This window comes from Ammospiza caudacuta, chromosome 6, assembly GCF_027887145.1.
Source record: "Ammospiza caudacuta isolate bAmmCau1 chromosome 6, bAmmCau1.pri, whole genome shotgun sequence".
Taxonomy (NCBI): Eukaryota; Metazoa; Chordata; class Aves; order Passeriformes; family Passerellidae; genus Ammospiza; species Ammospiza caudacuta.
In genome coordinates this window covers 20,180,410-20,206,718 of record NC_080598.1, presented here as the reverse complement: position 1 = coordinate 20,206,718, position 26,309 = coordinate 20,180,410, and the positions used below count along the sequence as shown (strand labels likewise).

The window sequence follows — 26,309 nt, the reverse complement described above, 5'->3', positions numbered from 1 at the left end:
GCAGAGCTACCAGCATGACTTCTGCCTGACAGGGCAAGGCAGTTTTGACTTGTAATTATCCAAATCATTACAGGTGAGGTTGAAATTTTTTAGAGTGATCTTGATACTCAAACATCTGACTCAGGCTGACACAGAGCTGACTTACTGTGAAAAAACTAGCCAGATGTCTGCCACTTATAAACAAGTATATTTTGCAGAAGGACCTCGTAAACAGTAGGATTCAGTACAATTTGTCCATAAACCTAAATCTTCTCCTGTCTTTATAGATCTTATTCTCATCTATCTTACTCTGCATGTCCCTGTTGCTGTTATTCCCCCTTGAGCTCTATCCAGGGCCCCCATGAGTAACAAGCATCTTCCACTTGTGTCACCGATAGCACAATTCTTGCTATAGCAGGAAGTATCTTGACCCTTTTGGTTTTCAACTCTTTGTGATTCTGTTTTTCAAGCAAAACTCTTTCTGCTTGTCTCCTTTGACATAGCTTGATTTCATGTCATCAATAATCAGATGGATCTCATGACATATATTAAGTAGCTCAACTTCAGAATAAAGTATTTAGGTTGAGGGTTTGGATTTTTTTTACTTTTGAGTGTCCAAAGATTCCATGGCTTTTGGCAAGAAATAGAGACAAAAAAAGCTGTACAGCAGCTGCTGAAAAATCTGTTTCTGTTAACTGTTTTTAACCCTGTTTAATTGTAGACCTCTCAAATGATGCCAGGTAAATTATTTTATCTCTCTGTACCAGGTCTGTCTTGGTTACCTGGGGAGAGTCATCAATGGGAGAGCAATTTTTTTTGTCACATTGTCACATACTTATGTATGACAAGCACTTTGTAAGAGACAGGTTTTACCCAGATTTGGGCTGCTACATGAAATTGTAACATTAAATCTAATAATCTGTACATGCTGACGTGAACAACATATGTGCAGCATATTCCCCTTCTAAAAAATATGTTTTCTCTTGTAAAATTGTCTACCAGAATGGAAACAGCATTAAGGCTAGGTTTTGATTTTACTATCACTCATGTTTGCTTACTTAGTACATTTTTAAAAATTCTATTTATACTTGCTCAGAGTCTGTTCTTTGGACTTTTGAGAGAAACCCGTCACTGTTCCCATCTAAATTCATTACATGTATTTTGCCTACTTCTACTATTCCACATCAGGCCTATTTCACAAGTGTTTTTTCCATCTGAGTTGTGTGTTCTTCATTTTAGGTATATTTTGTTTTTCTTAATAGCAAGTGAGATCAATTGAAAACACAATGAAGTATCTCTCCTATGGCCTCTCTTATCCTGTGCCTTGCAAGTTCTGGGATTGCTAATGTCACTTTCTGTGATTTATCTCTTGGGGTGAAGTTGTTCTGACCTGCAGTAACAAAGTACATCATTGTTGGCTTGCATGTTATAAAAATGATGCACAATACTCACATCTAAAAGTCAGAATAAACCTTTAACACAGCTCTTTGTCAGTTCTACAAACGGTTGTAGTTAATCGATGCCATAAAACTTTCCTTCAGGCACTGGTATTCAGCATTCACACTGGGAAATGCAGTTTGAGTCTGACATTTTAAATACTGGTGGTATTTTCTAATGAAATAATTCAAGATTTGAAAATTTACATCAGTAAAAAAGCAAAGTAAAAAACCACTGTTGAGCATTTAAAAATATCTTTTGGAGCAGTGGGAGAAAAGATGTTGTACAGACACTATTGTTTTGCTACTCTTTTCCTGCAGACTTTTAACTTTTAACACTTTTAACTTGGCCAGAGGTCCACTGGCTCATCAGTGCATCCAGGTAATCATCATCAACATTAATGTGATCCATGTGCATAAGCCCACAAGGGCATACATTGAAGTCAAAATTATTTTTTCCTTTATCAACATGTGTCATGCAAGTCCTGTCATGAGAGAAGCCCTCTACCTTGCTATAACAAACATTGTAGATCCAGCAAACAAGAGTTCAGGGTTTCCACAATATAATTTTTCATTTTGAATTTTACCCATTTGCCATTCCAAGGAAAAAAAGAAAAGTTGCTCAGATCATGACAAACTGTGGAAATTCCATAGGCTTTTATCTGATATTTTAATAATGAATCACTAGATAGACATTTTCTTACACTTGGGTGTATAAAGAGTAAAGACGGCATTTGGAGTTTTTCTCTTGTAAGGCCCTCAATGAAACAATGTGATATCTACTGAGGCCATTTTCTTAGGATTTCCTCAAACTCTGGACACTCAAAAAAAGGATGACATAGAGGAAAGATGTAAAAATATCATGGTGGAAGAGGCAGAGGAAAAAAGAAAAGCCTTCTGTGGCTCTCCTCTTGTAGAATGTGCTGTACTGTATTCAGGCAACCCCATGCCCAGAGGCCACAATCTATCCTGAAGTGTTCGTGACCTACTAACCACAGTGAAAAACAAGAGCAGGTGATCTGATTCACTGCTGTTCTCAGGGAATAACTTTTGCCTTGCTAGGGGAAAATTGAAGGAGTTTCTCATGCTAATGTGTGCTGCTCCCAGGGGGTTCACAGACCATTCCTCAGAGCAGTTGTGTCCTAGCTTTTCACCATAACTGGTGAAAAGGTCAGTGCAAATATTCTTTCATACATCCAAAAAAAGACAGTCCTTCAGTCCTGTTGTTGGAGTATTAGTTTTTCTAATTTCTAGGCAGGTGGAAGAAATACTAATGTGCAAAGAATACATTTCTGATACAATTTTTTCAAGAATTCTCCTCAAGGATCACCAAGTGCATCATAAAGAGCAGATGAGGTGGAAATATTTTCTAAAGAGAACTGAAACAAAGAAAAGGAAGCTCAGGGCAATAATGGGATCTTAGACACATCAACTTTGGACTGCCTGCTTTTAGCTAATCCTAATAAGACCTGTGTTTAGGAGGGTGAGAATTTACCCTTTTTTGTAACTGGGACTCTGCCAGTGAAGTGGCAAATACCTGTGACACATAAAGTCTGGTATCAGCTGGTTCAGCAGCTCTCAGAGTGATTTTCTCAGTCCATGCCGTAAGTCAGAAGCAAAACCCAAATAGCAGGACAGCACCCTGTTTTCCAAAGTTTGTTTATTCAACCAGTTTGTAACACTTTCTCCCTCTTCCACCTGAACAATTTCAACATTACAATGCTGGAATTTGTTTAACCTTTTCCATTGTCAGCAGGAGGGGATTTAGAAAGCACTTTGCTGCTCACCCTTTGGCCATCTTTGTAACTTTCATCTGCATATTGTTTTATTTTGCCAGAGGCTTTCCCAACAGACAGGTGTTTTATCTGAAAAGCTGCATCACCTACGGAGTTAGGAACTGTGACCTTCTGGTGCTTGAGTGGTTCTATGGAAACTTCAGAATAGCCTTTACTTTTTCTTTAAAAGGAAGAGTCATTAAAATAGAGGTTTCAGAGAGTCTGAAATATGCTCCTACAATTCTTTGCTCTTTGGGGAGGCAGGGAAAGTGCTTCAGACTCCAGTATTCTGGACTGCCCTATTAAATACCTCATGGACTATGAAGCTGTTTTATTCAGTTTTTGATGAATAGGAATTGCACTTTTATCTTAGCAGCATTAGCACAGCTCAATTGTCTAAATATTGTTCTAGTATGTAGTAACATTTTCTAATATCTAATAACTGTTGCATCCAGTACCTAGTCCTCCCAGTCTGAATGTGTTTTGGCCCATGTGAAACGCTCTGAAGAAAATCAGGGATGTATTTCAGTGTATGGCTTTTGTTACTTTTGTTGGGGTTTTTTTGTTGGTTTTGGTGCTGTTTTTTGGAGGTTTTGTTTTGGGTTGGTTTATTTCTTGGTGTTTTGTTTTGGGGGGATTTTTTTTTTTTTTTGAATGAACAAATTATCAGTGCAGTTAAGAAATACATTTTAAGGGAAATTATATTGATTTTCCTTTGTGATATTAAATCAGTATTTTGCCCACTATAAGCAAACATTTTCAGCAGTTCTGAGACCTCAGCATGTAAATCTTTCGGACGGCCTCTGGGTTCTTGCCTGTGCAAGTGGCAGAGGAAAAAATCCTGTAGTTTTTTCTTTTGATGAACAATATCCTTTGACCCCTTAAATTGTTCTTCACTTCTTCACTTTCTTTCATCAGATAAGACCCTTCCTAGTGCTTTATCCTTGGCTCTGCTGTCAGGAATGTTGGCTGTTGCTAACCTACACCTGCCTTGCAGCCTTCATTCCAACTCCTGTCCTAAGTTAGCAACAACCTCATGTGATCTATCTTCCTTAAAAGCTTATCTTTTGCACTTGCCACTGTTATATGTAGCAATTTGATGAATGGATCAGTTGTGTTCACTGGTGCATAGTGGCCTCAGGTTCTTGGCTCCTTTGTTCTATTTGCCTACTGCTTATCTTGGCACTCTTTTTGATTGTTTTCAAGTAATGCCTTTTGTTTTCTGTGAGACTGATGTGAATGCAAAGAACAAAGCCCTACTTTTTCACCTCATCAATCTCTTTGCTCATCTTTTACCAAATAAGCTGGAGTAGTGTATTTTTATGGAGCAAGGGATCTTTTACCATTCTGCCATTACCATCATTACTGGCCCGTCTTTAACTTTTCCTTTCAGCATTTTGTGAGACCTTAGGGGCAGGATGTCCTCTTCTGAAATTCCCAGTGGAATCGCTACAAATCTGAGAACTTTGTTATTTCCCACTGTGTGTCAAATGCCAGGTATGCCTTATCTTCCAAGGGACACAGCACAACTCCAGATGGCCATTCCTGTCTGAGGGTCATGTCTATAATACTCTCTGCAGAAGGAGTGGCAGGCTATTGCAACCAAGAAACCAAGTGCTTCATGTTAGATAACTTGGATACAAGTTATCCAACAGCATACCACACAAAATATCACATGACAAGATCCCATGAAGGAGATCAGAGAGGCAATAAGAGGAGTGAGGTGCCTGAATAAGACCCTGCTGTCCTATCCCCAGGCCAGGGGCCACCAGTGTATCTGGGTGAGCACAGGGGCACAAGGGCTGGCAGGAGCACAAGAAAAAGCACTCTCTAGTCAGCTTTCAGACTTAGGGGCTCACTGCTGAGGAGTGGGACACATTATGGCATGTAAGGGAAAAGCAGTTCGAGATTGAACTGGGCTAATTACGGGATGCTAATGGGTGGAGCCAAATGGGGGAAAAGGGGGTAGGTTAGGTGACTTGGGGAGGGACAGGAGTGAGAAAGCAGAGGGGTATGCAAAGAATAAGGCGAGTTACCACACTTGGCTAGTCAAAATACCTGTCTGGTATGCTCTGTGCCTGATCAGTGCAGTCTGACCTGTGTTCTTATTAAACTATTTTCTAATTCTTTGCTGGGTGAGGGGTGCCTGTGCACACATGTGCAGGGGGGTGTGAACCCAGGAGCTGGAGGCAGGCCAGAGGCTGGAGGACCTGTGTGTCTGTGGTAAAAGGGACTGATCAAGTGTGGGTGTGTGAGTGGGTGTGATCCCTCGCACAGATAAAGCCAAACCAGATGGTGAGCAGGGAAGGGATCTGGGAGCAAGTGGGGTGAGGGGGTCTCTAAGGGCCAGCCCAAGGTGTGAGAGCACCCCTGAATCTCTACCAACAAGAGCACAAAGGGAGGCACTGGGGAGTGGGGGTGGTCAGACTCACTGGCTTGTGTGAGCAGGTGGCAGCAACTGTGAGATTTGGCTGCCAGCTACTGGGCAGACTGACTCTGTGGTCTAGACAAGGAATATTTTTCCTTGCTCATCCTGATCAATACTTTTAACCTACCTGAAATCACAGCAGAGAAATATGGGAATATTCTAGGATGTTGACTGAATATTTCACTAAACCACCTGTGGTAAAATGTACAGAATTGGCTTTGTTCAGTGTATTTGACATCATACAACTTCAGTGCATGCTGGTAAAGTGCCCATAAAACATCCATGACAGCCGCTAATATGTACTTTACAGTCACTTCTGTATGATATCATCATAAAGATTATCAGTCACTGATCAGGGTGCACATGCATTTTGTGGCAAAAACTGAATAGGTGGAATTGTTCTAACACCAAAAGAAACACAGGCAGAAATCGTGTTTCTGTTTTCTCATACCTGTTTTCTACATCTTAAACACCAGCTGCTCTGAACTCTCAGCTCTACTGTTTCTGGGCTTTCTGAGCAGCTGGAATTGCTCCATACAGCTGCTGGATCTCAAGAATTGTGCCTCACACATGATTTTCTTTCTTTCCTTTTTGGGGTTCTTGAGCATTGATCAATGGATGTTGCTTGTCTCAAGGATTCACTCTTCTGAGAAGCATGCACATAATCTGAAGAGATATCTGGCCATCTGTCATGGTGTCAACATTTTAAGGGAAGACAAAAACAAGCTCAGGGGGAAAAAAAAAAATCTGTTGAGGCACACACAGAAACAACATCTGGCTCAGAAAGTCCCTGAGCTGAAAACAATGGATCCTGAGAGAGTACTGCAGGCAAGAATCACATGCACTTGCCTTGGACTTTTTCTTCCTTCCATTTGTACTTACAGGCACCACTGGAGGTACAGTATTAGGGGAGGTGGAGACTTGCTCTGACAGCTGCAGACAGACATTCTTTTGGTCTCTTGTACCTCAAAGACAGGTCAGTTACCACAGACCCATCCTCATGCTAAAGTGTCTCATTGCTTTCATGTTTGATTTCTGTCAAGACCCAGTCACAGCTCCACTTAGTGAACTAAGTGAATGTGCCTGCATATTCATATCATTAGGAAACACAAAGCTCAGTGTAAGAAAAAAAAAAACTTCATACAGAGGTTTTCATATTGCTATATTAAGCTGGAAATAGCTTTTTGTTTCTTAATAGTTTATAAATTCTGTGAGGCACAGGTAATGACAGCAGCAGGCTTGAGAAAATGACAGTAATATTTCCAAAGGAATAAAGAGAGTCTATGGTCCAGAGGAAATGATACTGTGAAAGCAGTTATCTATTTTGTTATTAAACATTTTACAAGCTTTTACCTTAATTCAGCTTGAAACAATGATGATATGTAGATAATAAGCTAACAGTTCATTTTTTCTGGTAAGTATTAAAAATTATGTACAAGAGTATGTAGAACACCAAGAATCTGAATAATACTAGCTAAATTATTATTAACAATAGTAATAATGGCAACAACAGTAAAATCTCCAGATTCTGCCTAACTACTGTCATGGTACAGCTTTGCTGAGTAATGCAGACCAGTTTTTAGGAGCTACCAGAGTGGGGGTCTGTGTGGAAGCACTGCCTTCCAGCAACTGATGTTAACTAATTAAGTTCCTCAACACTTGCTACAGTAAGAAAAGTGTCTGAAGTCTGAGTGTGTTCTAAGAATTCGAAACACCACCCACTTACTGAAATCCAATCCTTTCATTTCTTGCAGTCTTCCTTGGCTTCTTATAAAGGCATAGTTACCTAATGCAAAGGAGAAAAATTTTCAATTTTAGACTGTTAACATCTGTTTGAAGATGTTGCAAATTGATATAATTATCCTAAATAAACATATTATCAGTTTGTCAACAGTATTGATGACTAAATGTCCCTCAAACACCTGGATGAGTTTCTTATGAGATATCTATACAATGAGGTTAATTCTGAAAATATCTAAATCCCTACACCAACTTATCAAAGGTGTGTAATGTGTCCATACGTATGTGGATGGAATACACAATTCAGGATGTGATAATGGATCCTGACATTGAAAATGCTGAATGTTTTTGTCCTCTTTATTATGTTCTTATCATAACCATTAGCTGCCAAGTTATTCTAATTGGAGACTAAGTCCTAGCTTAAATTTTTCTTACCATGAGAAGACTATTGATTTATTCTTCCATGCTAATTGCATAACTTTATTGGTGACTTTTCTTGGAAGCATTACGCTTCCTTTTTTTCAGTACTAACTTCAAACATATATTCAACTGAACAAGTGAAAAACATGAAAACAAAGCTTCCTCATGGACTTGTTTTTTCCTGTAGCTTTTTTCATCATCTCATGATCCATCTTGACCCTTAAGATTTTTATGGGAATAAGAGGAAAGGCAATGACAAGCATCTAAGAAAACAAATTATAATAAAGACTTTCATTAGACACAAGCTAGTGTCAATGGGAGTGGGTAAAAAATACAAAAAAAAAAAAAAGCGCCAATCTTTTGCTCACCTTTTCCCCCAGAAGTATGATAAAACAGCAAAATTCTAAATAATTTCTTTTTTGTTCACTCCATACTCCAGCAAAATTTTTTCTGGGATCATTGTTGAGTCCTTCCCGAGAGAAATTTAGTCCTTAAATGAGAATAACAAAAGAAAAATAATGGAGAAAAGAGTACAAGAACCTAAGATTATGCCAATATGCCAACTATACACTTAAGTTTACACTTCTTGTTCATTTAGGCACAAGATTATACAGAATAAGGTCAGGGGAAATCATCCCATATGCATCCCCAAAGATATCTGATATATCCAATGACAGCAGAGTCCTGTTTATTCAAAATACTTTTGGAACATCAAAACATTTGGATAAACAGGGCTTCAAATAATTGAGGGAGTTATTGTATAAGTAATTCACACCAGGGGGACATAACCTAGATTCAAAGGACTGAGTTTCAGATCAAAGGGGTACAGATAAATGGGATTTGGCTCCATACGAACAAATCCATAAAATTAAACAAAAAAAGAAAAAAACCCCAAACTATTTGATTATTCAGTAATCAAGAAATGTCCAAGCATTTTTTCAAAAAGAGTTTAGGACAAAAGTTGAAATTGTTGCAATAGGCTATACAGAAGGACATTCCAACAGAATCAAAATAATGTAATAACATAACTAAACGAGACCAAAAGGATATGGGAGGTTTTGGAGGGGGGTGGGGGGGAGGAGGGAGAAGGTGGGGGGGGGGGGGGGTTGTGCCACAGATGTTTTGTGTTTGTTTGTGTTGTTTTATCCTCCAGTCAGGATCATATGAACTTCACTAAGTTTCTGACCTTATTCCAGCCATGAAACTGACACATGTTTTGTGGCAGAAGGAGGGTATTTGTAACATCCGTGTCTCTTAACCCACTTTCCTGAATGCCAAATAGAAACAAATATGAAATATACAAGTTTGGACTTGGATGGACAACATTGTCTGATTTCTTGTCATTCTATTAACAACATGACCCACATATGGTTCATCTACATACAGACATCATCATCATCTTGTATTAAATACCTTTTAAGATACAAATATTGGAATTAAAAAAGATTTTGATCTATGCTGATACTCACCCACTGCATTATTAACATGGTGGATACCTAGTTGATACAAATAAACAATATTTTCATTTTTCTGCAAGCTATGCACACATTGCCACAATTCACCATTGTTACTTACTGTCTGTTGGGACTTTTTGACAGTGTGGGAGGGCAGATATTTAGAGAGGAGTAAAACATCAGAAACCATGATACATTTCAATTGCCCCCAGTATTTGTTTTCTGTAGGCAAGAGCCCATCAGGGAGAGTGCTTCTCCCACCATGGTGCCTCTCCTGGAACGGTCCCATCATGGCTCGTCAGCCAGAGGGAAAGGAGGTCTTCTGAGGGATGTGGGAGAACAAGGAGAGGTCTGGGGAGCTTGGAGAAATGGCAATTTGAAGTTGAGTTGAGTAGTAAGGGCAAAGGAAACACCTGGAGGGTTGGAAGGGACAGTTTGCCACTGGAAATTCACAGAAGCAGTGCTTGGCTGGGAAGGAGTGTGTGGTCACACAGGGTACCTGTGGAGGGGGAAGCTGAGGAATGGGGATGGTGTTTGGGACTTTGCTTACAGGTTGCTGCACTGACACAGTCTAGAAGTGAATAAAGGTGAACAGTAAAGGGCAAAGCAGGGTTGTTTTTTTCCCACACCAAGTGTTAAGGTTTTGTTTCCTGAAGAAATCTTGGAATTGCTTAAGCCCGATTTCCTCCCTCCTCCTCTTACTAACTCCTCTGCACCTTGGTGGATAGTCATGTTGTCTGTGGTACAGGTAGACAGCCAATTTCTAGTTTTATTCTAATTTACAAGGGCATCTGTTGTTTCTGGATATAGATATTTTAAAAAGGTCAATTTCCCTCTTCAAAAAAAAAAAAAAAAAAATAAAAAGGGTTTAAATAACAAACCTGAAGTAGTCTTCTTCCAGTGAGCAACAGATAATGATAAGGCTTGTAAAAGTTTTCCTCTCTCTTTACCGGCTTGTCAAGGCTACCTTCCCTGACTCAAAAATTCTTGCTCTGTGTCTCAGTTGGAATTTGAATAGCAATATCTTGACCAGTTTTCTGTCTGAAGTAGGGAAAAGAGGGTAAAAATGGAACCTGTGTGTGTGGGAACAGCTTCAGCTGGATATCCCTGGAGACTGGCTGAAACTGTTGTACAGTCCTGAATCCAGAAAGTACATAGGTTTCTGCTGAACTTGACGTATCTGCAGAATCCCTTCTTTTGTCCAGCTCCCAAATGTCTGAAGGTTAAACACAGCCATACTTGGACAAAAACAATGAAAGTTTTCTTACGCTGCTAGTATAGTGCCTGTGGATCAGACAATCTGCTCCTATTGCCATCTAATCCCTGGATTTTCGGTTGCAATTTTAATTAAGAGAGTGGCCATTCAGTTTTTGATCTGTTCACTAAGGGCCCAAAGATTTTTTTTCCCTATCTAATTCAAAAGCAGGTCTGTCACTGAGTTCAGTGGTTACAGAATTGTGCCTGGTATTTTTCTCTTCTCCCCCACAACCCCCCTCTTTCCTCAAGGTTTTCTTTAAAGGGTAAAACCCCCAGGAGACAGAGGTCTGCCAGAATCAAATAGAATCAAATAATTTCCCAGGCTCGTTTTCAGAAGTAGCTTGTCTCCCCTTTCCTATTTCCTACCACAATCTTGCCTTTTCTTTAATAATCTGCAGCTGCATAGTGGAATTCAGAGGATTAAAAAAAAAAGAACAAAAAAAGGAAAAAATATGTTTGGGTCTTAAATTAATATACACATTAAATTATATTTAATTGTGCCTTATCAATAGGCTGGTGAACTTAGGTGTTTGCTGCTGCCATTGGTCATGATGCTCTGTAGCAGGCAGAGGCAGCAACTGCTGCTGATGGAAAAGAAAAGGTAGCGAAGGAGGAGGGGAGAAGGAGGTGGGAGGCGAGGGGATTGGCTGCACTCGGTGCCATTCACAGCTGCGGCCCCGGCTCTTCCGCTGCTCCAGCTCTGGCTCTCCCTTGAACAGCTCCTGGAGAGAACAAGGCGTGCGGAGCTCGGATCACCAGCATCATGCTCCTCGGGCTTGGATCGCAGGTCCCCCTCTTTGAACACTGAAACAACTCCTTCGTCTTTCGGCGTCCCGAGCAGACCCAGCGAGAAAACAAGCACGTGAGAGAGAGAGGAAAGAAAGAGGAGGAAGACGAAAATCTGCAACCAAGGGGACTAAAGCAAAGAAAAAAGAGTGCTTTGCTTGCACAGCTGCAAAGTGGGAATTTAAAGAGCTGCAGAGAGAGAAATTCCAGCTCATCAGCACATACACATTGCAGAATTACAGATCCAGGTAGAAATGACATCAACAGGGAAAGAAGGCAGCGGAGCTCAACATGCACAATATGTTGGACCCTATCGTTTGGAGAAAACCCTAGGAAAAGGACAGACAGGTTGGTTCCTTTGCAGCAGCACCGCTGCTAGAGGGAAGGTGCTGTAGCAGCCGGCGAGGTGTCGGGGATGGGGTGTTCGAGGGTTCAGCTTTTCCCATTTGCTGTTTCAGTGAAGATAATATTCATAGGGGATTTTGGCCTTTATTTATTTTTAGTTTTCATTTTAATTCCTTCTTTTCTTCTTTTTTTTTTCTTTTATCCTGAAAAAAAGAAAAGAAAAAGAAAAAAAGCCCAGGATGCTTTATGTTCATTACTCCTGCTAATGGGTGTTGTTCTGATGACAGCCAGAGTGCATGCAGAGGAAAAAATAGATGATCTGCTGGTAGTGAATTTTCACATCCGTTTTTTCACTGCCCTACTTAGGAGCATTTTTCTTTTTAATCAAATTATATTGAAATTAAAGGTTCACAGCCTGTAGTACCGAGGAGGTGGTGGTGGTGGTAGTGGGGGAGTCACCAGCAGTATTTCATGACATCATGATTGAAAAGGGTGTAGTCCTTAAGGTGCAGTTGGGGGGGGTTGGTGGAAATATGTACAGTATGTCTCTGGCACTGGCTGCTGTGGGTATTTAGCAAATATGGATGGATGGGCTGGTGGTTTTTGTGGGTAGGGTCTGAAATAAAAGAAAAATAGAGGATCGGTAGCAGAATTCTTTCTGGTTATGCTGTGTTTTTGTAGGAGGGGTTGGGAGGGGGGAAGGGAGGTTATTTAATTATTTTTCTTAAGGCTTGTTTATGAAACTTGCTCCCAGCAGATTTTCCTGAATGGAACAATGGTAAGAAATATTAAAAAGAGGAAAGCGAGTGGAGGGAATTAGCAGGGAGCAGGTGCTTCTGCCCTACATGACATAATTAGATCCCCTAAATGCGTTCAAGATCTGGACTTACTGTTGCTTGCTTGGGTAGCATATTCACTTCAAGGGCAGGGGAGTATTAATTGGAAGAAAAACCCTTAAAAAGAAGCCCAAATGTCTTCCTTCTTAAAATATTTTATTTTTAGTAACAGGTGCAGTAAGCAATGGCATCTGGCAAATTCATTGGGTTGGGATCCCCCCAAAAGTGGATTGAGGCTTGAGGTTATAATTTAGGGAAGGGGTAAGATCAGCCATAGGGGGGCTTCTTTGGGCATGCGGGTGTTAAGTGTTGTTCATTATGGTGGGACAATAAAACATGATGCATTGTGGTGTATTTTTTTTTTATAACCCAGCCGAGCTTTGCCCATCTGTTGTCTAAAGGATTTAATAGGCGTTTCCATCCCCAGCTGCTGCCTCTGCTCTGCCTGCTTCCTCACTGCCCTGCGTGGCAGCAGCTCTGCAGTCCGCAATTTTCTTAGGGACACAGTCAAAATCCAGATCTTTCTCTGTAAGAAGCAATGCTCTTCTGAGATGATTGATTATAACCTCCCCCCCATCCTTCCCCTCCTCTTCACAACCCCATAGCAACCGTTCAGAGACATGGATGAAGATGACATTGTCTTCTAGTGGAAGTGACTTTTATTTATATTTCTTTTTTTTTTTTCCCCAAATCTCTTCAGTAAATCAGCTGTTATAGGTAGTTCCCTGTCACTGTTTTGGTTACCACCTTTATCCTTTGCATAGCTCAGTGGGTCTCCTGCAGCTGTGTTCTTACTAAAATCTGTTTTGATGACGGTAATGAAAATATCCTACAAGAAAAATTGCGATATAATGTTAATAAAACTGCCCTATTTCTGCTGATAATCCTTTCCTGAATACTCCAGGTGATCAAAGAGCCAGCTGTAGATGACAAATTCATTTTTGCCTTCATCACCATTTCCTTTTTTCTCTCTCTCTCACCTTCTCAGTACCCCTCCCTCCCCTTTAAATGCAATTGTGCTTGAGATTCCTGAAAATACAGCTGCATTAACCTTTTGCTCCATGTTCTTATAGCCTGACGTTGGGTCCTAAAGGGTTATCTGCAGCTTTGGTTATGTTTTTTTTCCTCTCTGCTAATCTTCCTATCTTCCTCCTAAGTGATTAGAGACGTGGGGGTGGAGAAAGAAGAACAGGATGTATTTAGAGGCTTGCTGCTGTTGGCCTCTGCAGTTATTCAACCAGCTGGACAAGGGTGAAAGTTTCCTTTTGCAGTTTTACCATATAACTGATCTTTATAGATAAGTCTCTGCTGTTTGCACACATGAATGCACATGAAATGCACAATACATGGTGTCATAGAAGCTGGAGGTGGGGGAAGGAGGAAGAGAGATCTTGAAAGTAGCTGATGTCAGTCTGTGTCTCCCTTTTTATACCCACCCTTGATTAATGGAATAATGCACTGAGGTGAAATCTAACTCAGTATTAAACATAGATGGCTAAATATGGAAAGATGCCTTCTGGTCTTCTCGCATTTTCTGTGCTAATCACATTTGGGAGCATGTAGAATGGCATAGCCAGTGTGTGCCATGTATCTCATCCTTATCCTGCTTGTTTTGGTGGGTAAGCTGGCAACCTGCAGCATTTCAGGGAGAGGACAAGCAGTGCAGTAAGAGGGCCTGATTCACCATAGTGTGTTGGGTATCTTGGCATTTGGGTTGCAGTGGCTTACAGATGAAGGAAGTTGTGATTGTATTAATTCATTTAGAGCTTGACTTTGAAGCTTGGAAGATTAGGAGGTAATGTTTTAGAATTTTTTTTTTCCAAGGGGATGAGGAAGAGTGAGAAGAAAAATCTGACAAAATGTAATGATTAATAGAAAGAAATGCAAGTTTTGTTGCAAAGTCCTGTCCATTTTGCAGTGATCTTCATATCCATCACTTTTATTTAGAATAAAAAATTATTGACTCAATAAAGTTATTTTAGATAAGCAGGTCAAGCTTTGCTCCCAGATACATGGGCGTTATACAAACCCATGCTCACTGACTGTTCCAATAACTGGCATCAGAAGAAGGGGTTTTGGGGAGGAGTGAGGGTTCATTCATAGTTCAGAGCAGACTTAGGATTCCATGGAGGGAGGACTTAATGGTAGGTAAAACTCTCTTTGGCTTTCTCTCTGTGAAGTTCATGCGGATTGCCACATTAAAAGCTGAAAAAATGTATTTACCAGCAACCTACTGGTCCCTGCAGAGAGGTCCGGTTGTGATATCTGGGACGTTAGTGGGACCTGCTGACATCTGGCTGTGGGTGGGCAAAACTGACAGGGAAAAGCCTTCTGTTCACATTGGTGGGTAACAACTGAAAGTGTTGATTGATCAGATATGCAGAACTTGTCCCGAGCAGCCTTCTGGGCTGGTGCGTCACGCCTGCCGAGGGTGGCCGATGCCACAAAGAGAGGATTAGGGCCTCTCAGGCACACAACTTGGGAGGGGGCTACACAGGGCAGTGCTGAAAAATGGTTGGGCTTAGGTCTTTGCCCCTAGTGGGAATGAGAGAGGGACAAAAATTCTGTTTAATAATGCAGCGTATGAATTTGACATCCCATTTGAGTACTGTAGCAAGATGGTTTGCTTTTGTAATAGGTTGAATTTAGAGCACCTCTTCCTGACGTCATCTGCCGGAATAGCTTATGGAATCTCTATGTAAATGATCTTGCAAGAATATGAGAGGCATCAGAACCTTTATTGTTGTACTAAAAAAATTATTTTGCAGAATTGCCAGAGTAAAAAAATCACTGCTGTGTATATATATGGATGTGTGGGGAAAGGTTGTTTTATCTCAGTTCCATTGGTACATTCTTTTACAGTTAATTATAGGAGGTTTTCATTGTAATTAACAGTAGTGAGCAAAGGATGTGTGTCCTGTTACAGTAACACACATGGAAACAATGTGCCTTGAGAAGCCCCTGTCACACCTGATCATGAACCATTGTTATAGCTTTAGGTACAGGTTTTCTTCATTTGCCACTAATTTTACATGAAAACAGTTTCCTGGGTATTCCTTGGTCTATTTTTTTTTAAATTCCACAGTTACCTCTGTTCTTGTATTTCTTTTGGCCTCATTAACACCTGTTTCACCTTTGAAACTCTTAACAGTAATTCAAATTGACTGTAGTGAATATTTATTAATGAGTGCAAAGATGAGGAACTGAAGTATTTCTTGTGAAGGTCTTTAGCATTTTGGAGGGTTTTCTTGTGTTTTCATTTGACAGTCACTGTATAGGCTTTGGCATCATTGTTTGCTGTAGCACCAATTCAGTGCCTAGTGGAAATTTCTAAAATGCTGATTTGTCTACAAGCAATAAGGCATTAGTTCTAAGTGGGAATGAGTCTATTCACATTGAGATAAACTTCATGGGAAGTTTAATGTTGCTTATTCATTTTCTTACGTTCCTTTTGTTTTGTTTTAAGCCTGGTAGAGAGAGTCGTGCTTGAAACTCATGGCACTTTGACCTTCACAAAAAGTGTAGGGGTTACCTTTCCTGCATTGCACCCCTTATAGCTTACAGCTATTTTGGTGTATAACATGTTCATTATATATGAGCTGTGAGCGAGGTGTTCAGCACTGTGCTGTTGGGTTATGTAAGAACAGAAATAATTAAATTTGGGTCTTAGAGAATTTAATAGCCTTTTATTCAGTGAGAGCTTAAACAGGTCATTTCTTTACAGCCTTACCCATCTATTTCCATGACGCTGGCAGAAATTGAAATTTCTTAATTTTTTTATTTGTCTCTGTCAAATTTGGTTGAAAACTTCAGCTCTGTTAAAGGAATGTTGGGTAGTCAATGTGGTCTCAGAAGCCTGGTTTTCTTAGGTAAGTAGGCTAAACAAAGTATGTCCTCTTCATTCATACTGCTATAATTTTTTTTCTAACACAGCGTATTGGACCTAGAGATAACAGCTTTCTTCCATTTAGCTGTCTAGATGGATATATCATTGTAAGAGGTGTAAATCATTGCAGTTTTCCTCATGGCCTTTTTAAACAAACAAGCAAACAACAAACCAGTATACATCCTAATAATATTTTCATACATATACTTTGCTTTCCTTATGAAAGTTTCTTTCAAAGCAGTATGAACCCATACTCTTCCTCATTATAGTCTGTGAAGACTTAAATGTTGAATTTGTAATCACAGAAATAAATACTGCAAGCAGTACTGGAGGTAGTAGAGGTCTTAATAATGAAATTTTCCCAAGGAAGGTTATGTCATAGTGACTCACATGTAATGGATTATCAAGTAAAGGTTATGAGTTTTGATAGATTTGGTCTTTCTTAACTTTATATACCTTTCAAAAGTACTGCTTTGCCTGCTTTACTGACTGAAATAAACTAGTATTACCCTGCTACTTGTCTGAACTGGAAAGTTCAGCTATCCTGTTTATGACTTTCACTCTTTTTAGTTGTTTTGTTTTGTTTATTGTTTGAATTAGCAAATTCCTGTTTGCGAAATGCAGTGAAAATTAATTTTGACTTCTGTCCTTCTGAAAACTTTGTAGGGGCATGCCATTAATCTTTTACTTCATTGTCAGTGGCAGAATTATTATGAACTTGTGGAAATGACAGCAGGCTCTGGATTATTGTTTTTCTTTGTGAAGCACAGTAAGCTTTCTCACCCAAGAGTTGTTAAATTCGGATACTGTCAAATGAGTACAATTCTATGACTATATAATTAAATTCCAGATGCCAGCAGGAACTGTGGAAGTACTGATTTCACAGATAGGGTTCTTGCACTGTTCAAGCACTTTTCTACTTTTTGTTATTGTTCTAATACCATTTTCTTCTGCCCCAGCAAGGAGGACTGCATTAGGGTGAGGAGAGAGGTTGAAGAAAGGAAAAAATCTTCTTGTTAAAATTTACTTCTTGAGATGAATTCTTTTAATCTCTAGAAAATCTGTTATTCTGAGAAGAACAAAGAGTAGTATTTTAGGTAGGTTCTTACAATTCCTTTTGTAAACTGACTGGAGCAGCCAGTGAATGCTTTGGACTCTCCAGCATTGCAATGTTTTTCAGAATACCATAAATTTACTCCATACATTACATTTTGGGAAGTCTTTAATATTAATGTGCTGTAGAGAGTTAAACCATAATTGCAATGGCAGTAATAAATGTGATACACACCTAAAAATTAGCAGGTGCTTAATATAGAACAAATGCAGATGGTGGAAAAATTCCAGCTTTCAGAAAAAATGGAAAGGAAATGAGAAGTTTGGAAGTAATACCTTTTGAGGTAAAAGACATTGCATGAGGACTGTGCTATGCACATAGGAGAGAAGTCACAATAAGACAAGGTGGAAGCCTGGATGTAGATTTCCATGGAGGTGCAGTAAAGGCAGAGACATAAATGAATGCTCAAGTAGTGGTCCTGTTCAAATGCTAAGATACTGTAATTTGCCCTTGTGAAGTCAGTCCATATTTGAAGTTGAGCTCAATTCAGTAGAAGGATCATCAAGTCTGGGATAAATGGATGAGGGTGGATTTTTTTTTTTTTCGTTTGTTGTGGATGGTCCTATTAAGAAATATCCCAAAGAAATTTTCTGGGGTTTTTTTTGTTTTTTTTTTTTTAACAAGCACAAGATGTTTAGCAATCCTAGTCAATAATGCTGTTCATTCTGCTTATGGAATATGAGGAGATTGTTCCATTTCCAGTTCATGCATAAACATTATGTTTTTCTACAAAACAGCCATAATGATCTGTAGAATAACATGAATAATTTGTTGTAAATAGTGTTCTTAATGAACTTGAACCATCTTCATCTGCAGTGTCTGTAAATGCAGAGTGATTTCCTTTAAATCCTTATTTGTTTCAGATTTTCTGGCAAACAGCTATTTTTATGTCTTTTCCCCAACTGTCTTTACCTCACTTATGGATTCTTTGCACTTATGCAGTATTCAAAGATTTGAATTGTACTCTTGAATGTAGTCTGTTGTGTAGATTGCATAAGAGAATTTAGTTCTGCTTAGATCGTTGTGCAAGCACTTCCAATGCAGATGTTTGCAAGTTCAAACCAAAAATTCACTTTTTCTAGACAGTTTGGACACTATTCCTATGAGCATCCATGCTTGGTAGATGTGAGTTTGCCAGAAAGTCTTTGAAAAAGGCACAGAAGTGTGACCAGAATAAATTTGATATAAAATGACTACTTTTAGAGCATATTAATGTTGTTCATCCAGTTTAATTTTACTTATTCTACATTCAATTTTGAATAGGAATATAAATTTTTTATGAATTAATTATATTTACAGACTAGAAACATTACTAATAAAAATATGTTAAAAACCACACTAAAAAAATTACCCAGAAGATTTTTTTCCATTGCTTCATAGCTTTTGAAAGTTGGGTTTGAGTGGAGTTCAGGTAGAACAGCAGAATTTGTTTTGGTTCCTTTCATAGAAGTGCAGTACTGGCTATTGATGTAGCTGCAAGCATTCTGTTCTTGGATGTGTCATTGTGGCAGAGATGCCTATGAGGGTGCAGTTGTCCTGTGGACTGTATAAACAGGATTGCACTCTTTTTTTTTTGCAATGACCTTGGGATAAACTTTTTAAAGGCTATTAAATGCAAGTGTGTCATGAGACTAAGGACAGAAAGCAGTATGGACAAAGGTGGTGAATGGTGGTGTGTGTTTAGGCAAACCCAGGTACATTCTCTTGCAGGTGGTGCTGTTGCCTTCCTGGAGGGCAGAGTCACCTTCAGGCTGGTGCAGGTGGCTGATGGATGCTCAGTGCTGGAGGTGGTGGAGTAGGACACTTTCCTTGAATTGTTAGTGCTCTTGGTTTTATTTGAGGAAATTATTTTATTATTTCCTGAAGGCCACAGAGACCTATCAGGCAAGCTGATAAAAAGTAGCCCTAAAGCTGCCCTAAATAACTCTTTCATGGAGTTCTAATGGCCAGGCTTGCTGTTCTGCACCCCATGGCTGTGCTAAGCAGTTTCTGGCTTTTAGACTGTTGTTGTACCTACTTTGGGGAATGCTTTTTAAATTTTTGGTTTTTTCACATAAACGTTATTAATTTGAGATGGGATAAGGTTAGACTGGAAGGGACTGTTCTTTGTGTAGCTCACCACAGATAACAGGGTGCTTTTCAGTTTTTTATTTAATAATCCATCCATTGATAATCAGTGATTTTTAAAGATAATTAAGGTATAATTAAGGAGTTTGCCAGCCACTGACAAAAGGAGATTATTGCTGGTGAAAACTTTGCACTGTGATCTGTGAATTAGCTGACAGCAAATGGGTTAATGCAGGGTGCAGGGGGATATTGAGGAGAGAAATCATGGTCAGATGGGTTACGGTGGGGTGCAAGTACTGTCTATTTTTCTTTCTCATTTCAGTGTTCCAACACTATGTGGGAATTATAAGCATGGTAATATTTCCAGTCAAGTACTTACCTTTAATTTTTCTAAAAAGGAAAAGTGTTTTCAGGCATCCATTTAGTAAGTGCTCTTCTGGCTCTCTGCTTCTACTTACAAAACAACGTGCTGTCTTTTTATTCTGAAGCTTTAGCAATTTTGATTTGCTGTCTTTTGCACTATATGCTTAATGGGGGAGAAAACAAATCAGTGTGGTAATGTATGTATTTTTTAAGAATGTCTACATTACCTATGTATTAACACACTCTGTTTTTGCAGTGTCATTGCTCTGTGTGTTCAGCTTTAAATGCCATAAACTGGCTCCCCTTGTATTTTACCTATCAAAAGCACTATTGACTGCAACAGCAGTAATGGAGGAGCTGGTTTCTGGAAGAAGCAAACTGGACTTGACAAAAAAATGTTAATTTTTTTTACTGTTTGTCTAAAGCCTACTCTTAGAACTATTAAGTGTCAGTCTATCAAAGTGGAACAGCAGCTGCAAATGAGAATGTGCCAGGTCCTCAAACTGATCCAGCAGGGAATGATGATGAAATTGCTTAGCTCTTTATCTTCTTTCATTCTTTTTCTTAATTATTTTTAATTTAGAAATTTTTTTTTCTTAATTTACTTTCAATAATATCTTAAATATTATTTAATTATTTTATGCATAGCTAGCAGTGCAGACACTAGATTTTTACACAGATACTCCAGTTGGAAAAGTGATTGTTTTGTTGCTTTGGTCCAGGATGAGGCACACCAAAGCCCAGGTTCATAGTGATGGCTTGTCTGCCTTACAGGAATATAATTTATGAAGAAGGGGGACCTTCAAGAACATATTTGCAGCCAAACATGAGCTGGAGATGTACAATTTCATTTTCAAAAATTATATTAAAAAATAAAATAAATGTCCTGCTCTGATGAAGTCTGTGCTCATCCAGTGTAAGACTTTGATAAGACTAATGTTTTGTTGCATTTGCATTAAAGCACAAGTTTAAGTGGGAAAATAAGACTTCATATCCCAAATCTTTGTGTTGTTAAATGTACTGTGTGGGATGCTAAAAATTTTCTGATGTCTTTTGCTGATTGTTTGCCAGCAGAGGATTGGGTTACTTATCATGCCAGCCATTTGCCCTGGGTGAGTTTCATTTAGTGATTGTGTGAATGCCTTTTAATGAGTGTGACCTGTCCCCAAGATTAAGGAATGGATTTGACTGTTATAAGATTTTTACCATACTGGAATCCCTTAATCTCTCCCAGTATTCTATTACAAAACTCTCACCATATTTTCAGATTCTGAATGATGGGTAGCTTGGCTGTTGAGAAAACCTGCTGGCAGCAGGTACAGGTTTGGGCTATGGTTTTCTTTTTGAAGTCCTCATCATCCATTTTTTTGGTCTGCATTTTTGTGGGGTTTTTGGTTGGTCAGTTTTTCTTTTGGTTGCTTTTGGGGTTTTGTTTGTTTATCTTTGTTTAAATGTTTGGCATTATCTTGCCTCTTCAAAATGGAAACTGATCCAAAGATTGTCATCCTAATCTAGAGGCTAATAGACAGATATTTGGTTCTTTCTACTGCTGTAATCTCTTAGAGAAAATTAATTAAGATGCTAGGAAAGTATCTTCAGAAAATTTCTGGGGATGTTACAGTTCCAAGGCTGAGACCCTTAATTGTTCAGGCTCTATTTAAATAGGTTCATGTTTACTGCTTGAAGGGCTGGTAGAAATACTCAAGGACATAGCCCATGTCTAAGTAAGCAAATGTTAGTGTCAGATTTTTTTTTCTTAACTGTATGGGCATGGTAGACTAAAAAACAAGGTATTTTTATGGTTGTCTCCTACTTAGGCAAGATGCTTTGTCTTTGGGAAATGAATACTGATGCACCATATGTCTTTGGAGAATTATTTTCTCTTAGGTGTATATTTTTTCTTCCACATTTCATGTGTCTTGCCTAGCTTGTGAACTGAGGGGAAGGATAATTTGTGTTACATTATCTGCATGTAATCCCATTCATGCTAAGGCACTAATCCTAGTCAGGCCTTTGTGTGTGAATAGGAAGTTCCATTTAAATATAGGAAGAAGCTCCTTCACTGTGAGAGTGGGTTGCACCTGGCACTGGTTGCCAAGAGATGTCTCCTTCCTTGCATCTGTGTAAATCCAGACTAGACAAAGCCTTGAGCAGCCACTCTGGTTGGCTGTGCTTTGACCAAGGGTGTTGATCCAGGTGATCTCCAGAGATCACTTCCAGCCTCAACTCTTCTGACGTTCTCTGTTATCCTGTGCAGCTAAACCATAACTTGCTCAGTGAACTGTAAAACCAAAGAACTCTGTATTCTCCAGTTTTGTACCCTATAGTTCCCTGCTGCTCCTGCTCTTTCTCTGTCCCTTGTCTCTTGGACTAGGTGAGGACAATGTTTGTGACTTATTTGGAGCTGTATCTGCTGCTTGTCCATCTTTTTTCTTTCTCTTGAAATACATTAAGAATCAATCACAAGTGAGCTTTCTGTAGTGGGAGTGATAGTTTTAGTCTTAGTTTTTTTCCACAGACATTCAGCACTCTCCATTGAATTTGTCAAATCTTAGAGACTTCCCTTTCCCTTCCCTGCTCTTTCAGACTTGATAATGGATTCTGATGTTATGGGGGAATTGCAGACAGACAGCCTGACCATTTAAATTTTATTTCCTTTAAAATATCAGGTTAACAGAAAGCTGTCCTAAACAGCACAGCTTCTGTAATCTTCACTTGGTTTTGAGGGCCATGAGATGCTGCTGTGGCAGATCGAGATTGCTGCAATACAGCTGCTCTTCAGATATTGCCCTCACCTTGGCTAAGATTCTTATACCAAAGTTAGAAGGACATGGTGGTGCTAACAGCACATTATGATTCCCTAATGCTGGGGAATCCCCACACAGCTTGGCAGGCTGGATTGCTGCCTGCTTGCTGCTGCTGGAGCCGTGCAAAGCAAGGGCAATGGAGACTTGAACTTGGGCATTTCTGTTGGCAGAAAGCTGAGCTCAGTGCTCGGGGAGTGTGGGAAGAAGGGAGCTCTCTCTGCATTTCCTCCATGTATCCATTTTGGTACAGTGGCAGTATTTGAAGTAGTCCTTTCCGTCAGAAATCTGAGAGGAAGACTGAGAGCCGTTTGTGTGTTTGCAATGCCTGTCTGTAGAGAATCGTCACCAAAGACAAAGCCAAGTATTATATTAGCACTTGGCAATGGCGCAGGCACTATCGCCTCATTAAACGCAAGCATTTGGTTTTTTGTAAAGGCATGGCTATGAGTGGCACAGCTTTTAAGATTCCTTACACTTTGTGAGCTCCAGCCTTCAAGTTTGTCATTAGCCTCTGAAGCTAATTAAATCTACCCTTTTCCCCCCAAACTTCCCACTCCTGTAAATCAGTAAAGCTTGATTAAAATGAGTAATCATCGTCAATAAAGAGCGATCTGTCCGAGAGTTTCTGGGTTTAGTCTCATGCTGCTTTTCTTTGGGTTTGTGGTTTATTTCATTGCTCATATTTATGAAATTACTTCTCTTTTACTTCTGGTTGTTTCCTGATTGTGATGAAGGCATTACTTAGGCAAATTCCCCACTCAGTTACATCTGTGCAGTCTCAGTGACTTCAAGGCCTTCCTCACGTTTATCTGAGAGGGGAGTTTGGCTCATGAGCAAGCTTCTCACTGATGGCAGCAGAGGCAGTGTTCTAGTTAAGAGCAGCCTAGGAATACATCTCTGCAGTGAATATTCAAGCAAATTAGAGCACTAAGTGGAATGATACTGTAAGCAAATTCAATTCAAACTGAAAATACAGACCCAGCATTTTACAAATGACTATATTTCATCATTAAAGCAGAAGTCTGTCTGCTCAGCTAACACACAAATTAAGGCAAGCACATGTTTTAATACTTCTAGTAGTAATTCTTCTCTAGTATTCCATACATACATACCTGTACTGAAATTACCCAACCAGTCTGCATTAAGTTTCAGGATGGAGAAGATGTCCTTATATTTATCATTACTTCATCTTTGCTAGGGAAAGGAGGAACCAGACTACTAGCATGATTGGGAAAGTTGCCATCTTTATTACCAGGTGCCTTGTCCTGCTCAGACAAAATGCTGCAAAAATAGGCAGTGTTTGTGGATCTGTATCCTTAATGCTGTCATCAACATTTCTCTTATAACCACTGAATTAGATGAGTTATGGCTGCAAAGCCTCCCTAGCTCCACCAATTCTTATTTATCCTCAGTGCTTTAGTACCTGTGGCTCTGTGGAACCAGGTGAGCTGAGGACTGCTTCACAAGAATTCATAGCAACCTTGATTAGAATAGCAAAATTAACATCATATTTACTGTTCAAGTGTCTGCTCTACTGCAAATTTCTGAAGAGTTCATCAGAGGGGAGAAATTTGTGTGCTCTAGGTCTTTTTCTTCTCATTGAAATGGTGGGGATTGAACACATGGCAAGGCCAAGGATCTGTATCAAAGGCTATGTGTAACTTGCAGTCACAGGTGGAATTCTAGCCCTGGTGGGTAGTGCTGTTCTCTTCTGGCACAAAGAGCAATGAGCAGAGGGCAGTGAAGGTTGGAGAAGTAAACCAGAGCACCAAAGAACATTGGCCTGCGTAGAAGTCCTGTCTTCTCCATTGTTTGCCTTATTACTTGTAGCAGTTGTGACTTTGTTTTGGTCTGTGATAAACTCTGCATCAGCTGCAGATCAATTTGATGTGTCAGATGTGGATAAACTGAGCATTTTTATACATAATGCATTGTACACTTTGTTTATGGGAGACTTTATTTCAGGGTTGGTTTGGTTTTTGTGTGTGTACACAGAATGCCAACCTTCTGCTTGGTCCTGTAGAGTTCTAATTCTCTGGTGCAAAATTATTCTGTGCTCTCAAGGCTCCTGGGATTAAAGGTACTGAACTTCTCAAAGGGTTGGGTCACTGTTTGTACTCTTGTGATCTCTAAAATGCTACGGAATCTTAGCTGGGACATTTCTTGGCTTCAAGAGTAGTAGAGATGTGTACAATACAGGGTCTGTTCGTGTCATTGTGCAGTGGTAAAGCAGATTATTCAGAAACAATAACTATGTAGTCTTCACTGGCCTTAACAGGCTTAGTCACTGACTTGGGGTGGAGCCTTTGACTAGTAAAAAAATACATATTTTTTCTGATGCCCTGGTGTAAAACTAAGATAATCCTTGACTTCTCTTGTGGGACTGAGAGGGTTAGCCAGCTAACACAGATAATTTTATCACAAATAAAAAGCATCATGAAAAGGGCTGGGATAACCCTACTATTTAGGTCTAGTGATTTTTTGAAATTATTTTTTAACCTGAGGATGGACTGGAGACCATACAGCTCGGTCTGCCAGGTGATGATATCTGTTTATGCTTTATTTATCTTCCATAGCTTGTCCTTTTGATTATTGAAATACTGATATATAAATGCTGAAATTTCTGTGGCTGCATTTAAAAAGTTGTTCTAACTATCTAAAAAAATGGAGAAATTGCTTTGATATTCCCATTTTGACAATATGTGGCTATGCTGACTTTTGTCGCTTCTTTCCTTAGGGGCATTTGTCCCTGATCTCTCAAACAAAATGTCACTGAGTAAAACTATGTATGATGCTGTGTGTTCTAGTTACAAAAGATTTATGACTTGGTCACTTTTATTTATGCCTCCTTGGAGCTGGTGGAATTCTACTGCAGTGTTAAAATGCAGCAGTTTCATTTTCCTGCAGGCAGCAGCCCTCTGGTGGTGTGCGTTTTTTTTTTTTTCCTTTTTTTTTTTTTTTTTTCCCTTTTAAGTAGTTTTTTGGAGATTCAGATAGACTGATAGGGAAGCCTTTAAAAGTGCCTCAAATTAAACTGCCACATAGTACCGTATCTCCTCTCTTTTCCTTTCTAGTCCTCACCTCATCGCCACCCCCACCTAAATTTGCAAGTGGGATGTAAAAGACAAAGAAAGGTTACAAAATTAACCCCGTGGATAATACCGGCAGTCTTATTTGGCGAGCTGATATTTACAAAATACTATCTCTGTAAGTTTCAGCTCCCAGAACTGCTGCCTGGAAAGGGTATAGGTCGGTGTGAAGTGGGCGGCTCAGCTCCCGGGTTATTCTGAAGACTAGACTGTCAGGAATGCAGGCATTTCTGAGGAGGCTGCTGATGAACTTGAAAATTGAAATATCAAAGAATTTTTTTAAGGGATGACCTTAGGAGTCTGTTACATGGGCGTAGTCACATTGTAAGTTACTGTCTGGAAAAAATATTTTGGCTAATGGGAAAGGAGAATCTTCTCATCAGTGCCCTAGGAGTAAAATTTACCCTTTTGCTGGCAGGAGATTTAGCTATAACTTGAGTGCCACTTAAGACCTATTTTGAAGTACTTAGTTATGTTCTGGGAGGTAAAAATGGGAGTTCAGAAAACAGATAAAATAAAATATTGTT

The 26,309-nt window shown here is 39.4% G+C and overlaps 1 protein-coding gene across 3 annotated transcripts in view; it reads left to right on the top strand.

The window, feature by feature from the left end:
* The first annotated feature begins 11,383 nt into the window (after window positions 1-11,383).
* Window positions 11,384-26,309, top strand: part of BRSK2 (BR serine/threonine kinase 2) — a 302,408-nt gene continuing 287,482 nt past the window's right edge. For all 3 annotated transcript variants that reach the window (XM_058806653.1, XM_058806651.1, XM_058806650.1), the window contains exon 1: window positions 11,384-11,623. In XM_058806653.1, the coding sequence (XP_058662636.1) occupies window positions 11,530-11,623 (94 nt within the window). In that variant the 5' untranslated portion in view covers window positions 11,384-11,529. The remainder of the gene's footprint in view (window positions 11,624-26,309) is intronic.